At 38.1% G+C, this 10,805-nt stretch overlaps 1 protein-coding gene across 1 annotated transcript in view; it reads left to right on the top strand.

Moving 5' to 3' along the window:
* Positions 1 to 9,716: 9,716 nt before the first annotated feature.
* The window catches only part of plpp3 (phospholipid phosphatase 3), a 132,147-nt gene continuing 131,058 nt past the window's right edge, over positions 9,717 to 10,805 (top strand). Inside the window, exon 1 of the mRNA XM_059984171.1 lies at positions 9,717 to 10,247. Within this exon, the coding sequence (XP_059840154.1) occupies positions 10,121 to 10,247 (127 nt within the window). The 5' untranslated portion in view covers positions 9,717 to 10,120. The remainder of the gene's footprint in view (positions 10,248 to 10,805) is intronic.

The following is a 10,805-nucleotide window of genomic DNA, read 5'->3' as shown; positions in this document are numbered from 1 at the left end:
CAAGACCTAGGCCTCAATACCTCCTTCTGCAACTGGATCCTCAATTTCCTCACTTGAAGACCCTAGTCAATTTGGATTGGCAACAACATCTCCACTATCACCATCAATACAGGTGTAGAATAATGTTGTATGCTTAGCTCCCTGCTCTACTTGCTTTATACTTATGACTGTGGGGCTAAGTGTAGCTCCAATGTCATATTTAAGTTTGCTGACAACATTATTGTTGTTCGCTGAATCAAAAGTGATGTCAAATCAACATTAAGGAGGCAGATTGAAAATTTGACTGGTGCCACAACAACAACCTCTCAGTTAATATCAGCAAGACCAAGGAGTTGATTATTGAGTTCAGAGGGAGAAAACTAGAGGTCCATGAGCCAGTTCTTATCAGGGCTTCAGAGGTGGAGTGGATTGGCAAATTTAAATTCCTCAGTGTTATCATTTCAAGTGCTATTAAAAAGAAGCCACCACTTTCTTCAAAGTTTGCAAAGGTTTGGCATGTCATCCAAAAGCTTGACAAACTTCCATAGATGTGCGGTTGAGAGTATACTGACAGGTTGCATCACAGCCTAGTATGGAAACACCATTTCCCTTGAACAAAAAGCCTACTAAATCCTTCCCACCATTGAGCACACCTCAAGAAGCACTGTTGCAGGAAAGCAGCATCCATCTTCAACGACCCCCACCATTCAGGCTGTGCTTTCTTCTCATTGCTGCCATCAGGAAGGAGGTACAGGAGCCTCAGGTCCCACTCCACCAGGTTCAGGAACAGTTAATACCCTTCAACAACCCCAATTCCACAACATATGGACTCACTTTCAAGGACTCTTCAATTCATGTTCTCAATACATACTGCTTATTATTTATTGTTATTATTTTGGTTTTATCTTTTTGTATTTGCAGTTTGCTGTGTTTTGCATGTTGCCTGTCTTTGTTGTGCACAGTTTTTCATTGTATTGTGCTTCTTTGTATTTACTCTGAATGGTTGCAAGAAAATGAATCTCAGGGTAGTATATGGTGACATATATGTATTTTGATAATAAATTTACTTTGAACTTTGAACATTATTTTCCTGAGTGTTACATGAACTGAATATTGAATGAAAATACTGAAAGGAAACTTTCATTCAATATACAATATACTGTCAGCAACTCATCTCACCCGACATTGAAATGTTAACACGTAGCTGCATCAGTTAACAGTATATATCTATAGCTATGTTAATGGAGAAACATTCATGAACTAATTGCTTTCATTTAGAGTTTGATACATTTGCAAATACACATAAATTAGCCACTGAGTTTTAGATATGAATGAATCATCTATTTTTGCCGAGTATATGCCATAACAGGTACAGAAATTTAAACATATATATAGAGGCCATGACAGAGATAAATATTACTAGACTGTCAGGATATTCATTGAATTGTATTGTATTACATTTGTGTAATAAGATTCAAATTTGTTGTTTTTAATGATACATTGAATTTGACTACAGGGTATCAATCTTGTGTGGTGATCAAGATGATTCCTGAAAATTGCTCTAGTATAAATTTGGTTTGTGGATTCTCTATTGCTTCCAGTAGTGACTTTTTTCAGATTTTACTTCATTTATGTAGCTTACGTTCATCAAAACATATAGTGAAATGTGTCAACCACCACCACAACCTAAGGACGTGCTGTGGTTAGTCAAGTGTTGTGCACATTCCGTCACCAGCATAGCATTCCCACAATATTCAGAAGCACCACACAAGCAGCAGCAACAACAACAACAGCAAAACATATTCCTTTCCTCCCTCTCAAACACCCATTCCAATCCCAGGTCTGGCCAGCTCATGGTCTCTTGCCTCCAGTGAACTTACAGGCTCACAGCTATTGGGCTTCTGACTTCCCCAATGGACTCACAGACCCAGGGTCTCATAATTCAGGCCTCAACTTCTGATTTCCAATTGACCCTTGGGCTTCAGTCTTTGGTATTGACCCAAGGATTCACCATTGATGGGCCCCCAAACTCTAGGCGAACTCCAGACTCTCTGATGTCAGACCTCATTGCCTTATTGTTATTTTGGTGTAAAGGATAGAAAATTAGTTATAGTATAATATACATAATATACTATAATACCCTTTTAAAGGTACTCCATTATCTCATGGTAATTGATGAACCTTACCCCATGGAGCCGAAATTATTCAACAGAATAAGGATTATTAATGAGATTTTTTTCATATTTATTTTCTAAGAATTATTGTTTCTTTAAGCAATTAAAATTATTAATATAAATTCACAATGAATTTACTTTGATTTTGTTTTCTGTAAGTTTAAATTTCAGAATAGAAATTTATTTTTAGAGTGTTGATTATTTGTTTATTTCTCATTCATATTACATTTGTGCCTACTTTTCCTCATCAGAAACAAGTGATGACTTTGTGCACATTTTGTGCTGATTAAGGTGAGAACATGAAATGTAGAACACAGAACAGTATGCCAGAGGAACAGGATCTTTGGCCCACCATGATGCCAGTCAACTCATTCCATTTGTCTGCCCATGGTCTGTTAACTCTGTTTCCTGCCTGTTCACATGTCTATCTAAGTGCTTTAATATTGCTATCATATCTGCTTCTACCAACTCCACTGGTAGTGGGTTCCATGTACTTAACCATTCTGTGTTAAAACAAAACTTGCATCTCACATCTCTTTAAACTCTCTCACTCTCACCTTAAGACCATATCTTCTGGTATTCAATATATCGATCCAAATAAGTCATATATTTGTCTACTCGCTTAACTTGTATATGTCAACTTGAATCTTCTTTGCATCCTGTTCACAATTTGTAATCCAGTGTTCTGCTATGCGTAGGCTTAGAGTTATATTTAGTTCGCTAATTCAAGTCATTGATATATAGCTGGGACCCACGCAAAAAATCAATGAAGACCGGGTTTATTTGGATACAAAGTGTCACATCCATTCAAATGAGCCATGGTAGGCAGCTGCAAAACGCAATGATTCTATAAAACCAAGAGCTGTAGATTCTGTGGGGTTGGAATTCAAGAATCCTTCTCCTTCCTCTGGAAAATACTTACAGTCGCTGTTTTGTTCATTTGACCATCCTGTGGCTAGAGTTTACATACCTGGTAATGATGTGAAAGGTCATTAATGGGCTTCATGGATGATTTACAGAACAAGTGAAGCTTTTCTTGGAAGGGTGCAGAGGAGATTTACGAGGATGTTGCCTGGATTGGGGAGCATGCCTTACGAGAACTGGTTGAGTGAACTTTGCCTTTTTTCTTTGGAGTGACGGAGGATGAGAGGTGACCTGATGGAGGTATATAAGACGATGAGAGGCTTTGATCATGTGGATAGTCAGGGGCTTTTTCCCAGGGCTGAAATGGCTAACATGAGAGGGCACAATTTTGAGGTGCTTGGAAGTAGGTACAGAGGGGATGTCAGGGGTAAGTTTTTTTTACACAGAGAGTGAAGAGTGCATGGAATGGGCTGCCAGCGCTGGTGGTGGAGGCGGATAGACTTTTAAGAGGCTCCTGGAGAGGTACATGGAACTTAGAAAAATAGAGGGCTATGGGTAACCCTAGGTAATTTCTAAGGTAAGGAGATGTTCAGCACAGCATTGTGGGCTGAAGGGCCTGTATTGTGCTGTAGGTTTTCTATGTCTCTATGTTTCTAAGTACTTGACCACTCATTCCTTGCTTCTCAGCAACAGACTCAATTGTTCTGACAAACCCTAACCCTAAATTCATTATTGATCCCTGCAGGCTGCAATTTGTCCATACAAATGCTCAGCTGTTATACTTGAGGTTATGTTGGATCTTGGGTAAGAGTGTGGGAGGCCACAAACAGGTTAGACTGAAAGTCTAATAGACAGGTGGTCAGCAAAGCAGTAGTTCCAGTATATGGTTTCCCCAATTTAGAGACGATCACATTTTATTTTATTATTAATGAATGGTTGTCCCTCATTTCACACTGTGACATTCCCTATGTTCTACCCATTGTCCTTCCCCATATTCTCTACTACTTAGGCCAACTCTTTTTTCCTTATAACAACACACACAAAATGCTGGTGGAACACAGCAGGCCAGGCAGCATCTATAGGAGAAGCACTGTCGACGTTTCATCAGGAAGAGTCTCGGCCTGAAACGTCGACAGTGCTTCCACTATAGATGCTGACTGGCCTGCTTCGTTCCACCAGCATTTTGTGTGTGTTGTTGTATAAATTTCCAGCATCTGCAGATTTCCTCATGTTTGCTCTTTTTTCCTTATTATTGGTTCTGGTGAAGAGCCTTTGACCCAAAATGTTACCTGCTTCTCTTCTTACAGAATCTGCTTGGCTGGCTGAGTTCTTCCAGCATTTCTCTTGTTGTTTCATGAAATTCATGCAGTTTTATTTTATTTACATAAATAGAAAGGAAGCTATCTTAGAAGATGGAGGCAAAGCTAGATACTGAACAGGAGAGAAGAAACAAAGTATTATTTATGTATCAATTTTGTCAGATCCACCATTCTTCCTAAGGAAGTTGAGCTTTACACTCAACTAGGTACTTACTAAGGTGCAGTCATAGTTCTAAATTAAAGAAACACACAGCGTCATCCTATATGTAGCAACAGAATAACAACAGTTATATTAGTTGAGTGATGAATATTGTCGGGGCAAAAAATAGAGCTACCCTAGTTGTCAGTTAATATAATAGAACCTTTTGCAGCTACCTGAGAAAGCAGCTGAGAATTAACATCACCAATTCTGTAATATTCCCTTGGTTATACTGAAGTCTCAGCTTGGACGATGCATTCATCTCTGCTGTAGAAGCTGAACCTGCAAGTTTCTTACTCCAGAGATGAGCGCTGTCGCTGTGCCAAGGCTGGTCAGAAAGAAATGGAAATAAATATACAGTGAGTGAAAGAATAGTTCAACAAACATTTTCTGGAAAAGTTTAGAGAAAGCGGTAATACCAGAGTTTAAAGCCTAGAGACAGTGTAGGCCTGTGAAGTGATGAGTGTGGAGAAATCTGTTTCTGTGGAGGACAGATTACATGTGCTGATATATCATTGCAAGAAGTCACTTTCACTGGTTTAGGTGTATCCCGGGAGGAAATCAAAGATGAAATCGAAAACTTGTATGCTGCTATAGAGGGAAGTAAAGCTCAGAGTTGATGGGAAGGAAGCACCTGGTATAAATGAAGACATAATTCCTTACAATCTGTATGTGTTACAGTGGTGAAGGCGGGGGAAACCTGAATCCTGGAGTGACAACAAATATTTTGAGAGAAAAGGAGGAAAACAGAACAAAAAAAAATCATGTACTGTAAATCACTTGAAAAATAGTGATTTGCATTAATGACCTAGAAGAGTTTTATCTAAGATCACAATAAATTTCCTTACTTTATTTTCTTGGCAGCCCTTGCATGTATACTGAATTAATTATATGCACCATCAATGTGCCATGAAGGGTGCAACATCAAAATACTTTCATTATTCATTCACAGGATGTGAGCATTACTGGACAGGCAGCAATTGGACAATTTAAACAATATAATGGTAAGACAGGGTGTCGGGATCAGAGGCAAAAGCCGACTTAGCTTGCTCTCCCACTATGTCAAAATCTCTCTCTCTCCCTCCTCCCCCCCACTTCTCTCTCTCTCTCTCTCTCTCTCTCTCTCTCTCTCTCTCTCTCTATATATATATATATATATATATAGACTGCCATCTGGCTGCTGTGCTCTCTGCTTGTTAATATGATGGACTGAAAGCAATGCTTGGACCTATTCTGGGCTGCTCTGGGGTTCGGATCCGAGGGCTCATTTTGGTTCGAAATATTGTTGCTTGCTTCCATTGTTTGCATGATTAGTGTTTTCCCCCCTTTTTCTGTACATTAGTTGTTGGTCTTTATTTATTTTTAAAGTTCAGTTCTTTTGGGTTTCTTGCTATGTGGCCACCTGTAAGCAAACAAATCTCAAGGCTGTATAATTTATAATTCTTTGATATTAAATGTACTTTGAAATCTTTGTAACTTATTCCCCCTCTGAAATTGCACTTAAGAAAATGGTGAAAAATTATATTCTTGGACCTCCTGTCTATTGTTTTTGTTAAACTTTAGCTAGAAAGCTCTAGACATTGGTTTTTAATTGAAATACCCCTAATACCTGGAATTAAGCTCTTCTGTCAACGTTTAAGCCAAAGCTGTAATGATCATATATGCCAGTTAGAAAACTTACAATTTGAACTTCCTGGCATATTTTACTAAGAGAACTAGAAATTTGTCTAGTATAATGATTTGAACTGTCTGAACACTATGCAGGACAAGCTTTTCACTGTATCTTAGTACATGTAACAATAATAAACCAATTCCAAATCCAATGTAATCTTTGTTTCTACAATGGAACCAAATATAAGTTCATAATCTTAGTGTGTTTGTAGTTTTCATTTTCAGAATTGTTGGAGTGCAAGAAGAGTCTTCTTGGAATGGAGACTATGAGAAGATGGGGAATAAAATTACTAAAACTCTAGAACATTTCTGGATACATCAAGGTAGTACATTGATACTATTTTGAATCCTTTTGTGTAAGGTTGAATGTTCAATGTCAATAAACATACTGTGTTAGGTTACCAATACATTTCTAGCTCCATTCTCTCCACTACTGATAGCTGCTCTCCTGTTACTCTAGAACTTTCCCTGGAAGTTTTCTTTACATTCTTCCAGTTCATCATTTTCTTTACTATTTTTTTAAATTTACTACATTTTTTCTCTTTTTATTTGCACTCCATTTCAGTTTTCTTATTTGCTATCTATCTTTAATCTATCCTCTAAAGCACCAGGATTTTATTTTTATGCAAGGTACTGTCACTTACTAATGTGTGATTCTTCTCAGCCAATGGTGACAACAAACCAGCCTGAAGTAATTTTTTTCAAAAAGCAACATGAAACATAAAATGCTTTTCAAGTCTAGGAATTCCATTTTATTTTTACAGGTAGTGCTCGCCCAAATCTTCCGATGTTCCCTGAGTAGAATGAGATTAAGCACAAGTTCAGATGAACCATAAACTCATTAAATGAGTTTGCAAGCTTCAAGGAATGAGTGCCATACTCCTGCTCCTAATTTGCAGGTGCGTGCAAACATGGTGTGAATGTAGTTTAAGTCAGCAAGTAAGAAGCCATATGGAAATTATGTAGGAAAATGTGAGGCTTTATAAGGAAGAACAGAAGAACAATATATTTTAAATGGGAAAGTTAATAAACTTAATAAATGTGTACTGTTGACATTAAGAAGTAAGTACTGCAGAAAGAGCGACAATTTAGGATGGCAAATGCACTGCAAACTTCACTGCAAGAATGTTGGAATGCTGAAATTGTTCATGGTTTTGGTGGGAATGTAACAGTGACACAAGGGTAGACGTATTTGCTTTGGAGGAGTTGCAGCATGGATTGATTCTTGAATGAGAGCACTGTCCTATAGGAACAGTTGGAGAGAGAATACCCTATAGTCACTAGAATTTAGAAGACCTGAGAAGCAGTCTCTTTTAAAATTTTGATATGGTTTGTGCAGTGAGGGAGTTTAATCTGGTTGTAGAATTTTGATCTAGGGCCTTTCATTCAGGATAAGGGGCAACCATTTAAGAGTGAAGATGAGGAGGGATTTCTTAATTTCAAGACTTGTGAATGTTTGGCAATCTTTACCACAGCAGGATGTGATTCTTGGATATAGATCAGTAGATTTTAAACTGAGAACTGGTAATTTCAAAGTAAAAGTTTGAACTAAATTTATTATTAAAGTACATATATGTCACCATATACAAACCTCAGATTAATTTTCTTGCAGGCATTCACAGTAAATACACAAAACACAATAGAATCAATTAAAGGCTGCCCCCAACAGGATGGACAAACAATCAACATGCAAAAGACAACAAACCTTGCAAGTACAAAGGGAAAATACTAATAATTTAAAAAATAATAAATATCAAGAACATGAGATGAAAAGTCCTTGAAAATGAGTCCATAGATTGTGGGAACATTTCAGTGATGGGTGAGTGAAGTTATCCCCTCTGATTCAAAAGCCCAGTGGTTGAGCAGTATTAAGTGTTCCTGAACCTGGTATCGTGGGTCCTGAGACTCCTGTACCTTCTTCCTAATGGCAGTAGCGAGAAGAGATCATGCCCTGGATGGTGGGGGTCCTTGATGAAGGATGCTGCTTTCCTGTGACAGCTGACCATGTATATGTGCTCAAAGGTGGGGAGGTCTTTATCTGTGATAGTCTGGGCTTTTGAAGGCTTTTCCATTCAGGGGCATTGGTGTTTTCATATCAGGCTGTGATGCAACCAGTAAATATACTCTCCACCACACATCTGTAGAAGTTCATCAAAATTTTAGATGCTAAATCTTTGAAAAATGTCTAAGAAATTAGAGACACTGCTGTGCTTTCTTTATAATGGCACTTATGTGCTGGGCCCACGACAAATCTTATCAAATGATAATACCAAAGAATTTAAAGTTGCTGATCTTCTCCACCTCTGATCCCGCAATGATGACTGGCTCCTGGACCTTTGGTTTCCTCCTGGCAGTCAATAATCTAGTTGACAATGAGTGAGAGGTTGTTGTGGCACCACTCAGCCAGATTTTCAAAGTCCCTCCTATATGCTAATTCATCACCACCTTTGATTCAGTCAATGACAGTGGTGTCATCAGCAAATTTAAATATGGCATTGGAGCTGTGCTTAGCCACACAGTCAGAAGTGTAAAGTAAGCAGAGAAGGGGCTGAGCACATAGCCGTGTGATGCATTTGTGCTGATGGAGGTTGTGGAGGAGATGTTGTTGCCAATCTGAACGGATTATCATTTTAAAAAGTATTCAAGGTAAGCACGATTTTGAGTAGCAGAGTAGATTTATGGAGCCAAATGACCTACTTGTACTTACGTTTTTAATGTATCTTGTGTGAGTTCAGTATATGAGATAGAACCAAGAAGTTAATCGTGAAAAGACTTGGTGAACAAAATGGTGTAAGTGATTGATAAAACATGCATAAATAAAGCAACACACACAAAATGCTGGAGGAACTCAGCAGGTCAGGCAGCATCCACTTTTTTCCAATAGATTCTGCCTGGCCTGCTGAGTTCCTCCAGCATTTTGAGTGCATTACTTGGATTTCCAGCACCTACAGATTTTTTCTTGTCTATGATGCATAAGTAAATCCTGAATCAATCTAATATATGAAATTCTTTGGGCATGTGATGTAAAGCTACATCTATTTTGTAAAACCAATATATTTTTTCACTAATCTCTGCCTGTAATTAGTCTGTATCAGTCTATTCATTTTCATCCAATTACCTATTCAATTGTCTTTTAAACATTGTAATTGTCTGCTTCCACCAGCTCATACCAGATATTCACGACAATGCAAAAAAGCTTAGCCTTCAAATCTGCTTTAAAATTCTTCCATCTTATCTTAAACTTGTTCACCCTAGTTCTAGTTCACTGCATCCTGACGACTTTTAATATACTTCTATAAGTTAATCATATAATCCTCGTTGAAAAAAACATTATGAACATTTAAATCTTGTTGAGATTTGAACCTAGAAATGGAGTTTCCTGCATATGCATATATTCTGAATAAATTTTCTAATAGTCCTGAATAGAAGTCTGTCTTCTCTGTGAGCAGTAGGGGCGCTCGAAGCCTGACTGACGGAGGGCTGTAGGAAATCATCATCAGGAAGGGGGCTGAGACTGAGTGGCAACTGATCCAAGTGGGTTACGTTGAAGAGCAGTTCAGGAATAAAACAGGAGCCCAAAGCTTTTGCAAACACTCTAAAGAAAGGGTCCGCATTCATCACACCAGTGGCGGGCTGTATTGTGTTCGCTAAGGGATTGTTTTCTTTTCAGAGTGAAGCCTCTCCATTCATTCATTCCGCAGATTCAAAAGAGAACCATAAATTTGTTACTTCCAAAAGTTTCTTAATTTGCGTCTTCCATAAGCAACACGCTCTCCTTTTGGGACGAACATTTTGTGTTCAAACAAATATACGAACTTAAGGAAAAGGCGGAAAATCCGACAGGAATAACGCAGGCGAGAGACTGAAGAAGTTATTTTAACATTTCGGCAACGGATTTTACAACAATTCCACACATGCAGAGCTACAAATACGACAAAGCAATGCCTGCCGACAACAGAAATGGTGGGACTTCAACTTTGAATAATAAGGACCACAAAAAAGTCATGTTAATCTGCTTGGATCTCTTTTGCTTATTTCTCGGTGAGTACATTTAGAAGCCACTATATTGCTAGTAGTAATCCATGCTACGTCGTGTTTACACATTGTCAGGGGCAGGCAGTACGTGTTGCCACTGTTCTTGAAATATTGCTGCAAATTAAATCAAAAGAATCTAGCTTTAATTCATCTTTGAAAAATGATGAATGACCCAATTTATTCTGTCTTTTGTAACAAGCTAAACTTAAATGTCTCGTGGAAATAATCACAACTGACTAGAGTTAAATACATGTTTTTACACATTGGCTGAAACTTCAACAAATCATTGACTTCAGTGGAACTGTAAGGGTCAAAGTAATCTTGAAAGAAAAGGTATAATTTTAGAACAATATTGGTTGAAATAGTGTTTCTTCGCGAAGTGTGGGTGAGGTGAATGGAGGAGCTTCTGCAGAGACCTGCTAATAGTATAATAAACGTGAGTGGCCGCAAAAACAGATTTGACCTCGTTTTATTGCATATTCATGCACCATATTTACGACTTGCGTAGGATACGAGATATGAGGAAAAGGTGAGACGGGAATGCTCTTTAACCATTAATGCCCT

Source organism: Hypanus sabinus, chromosome 11 (assembly GCF_030144855.1).
Source record: "Hypanus sabinus isolate sHypSab1 chromosome 11, sHypSab1.hap1, whole genome shotgun sequence".
Classification (NCBI taxonomy): Eukaryota; Metazoa; Chordata; class Chondrichthyes; order Myliobatiformes; family Dasyatidae; genus Hypanus; species Hypanus sabinus.
The sequence above is the reverse complement of the archived record's forward strand: the minus strand, read 5'-3'. Positions and strand labels throughout refer to the sequence as shown.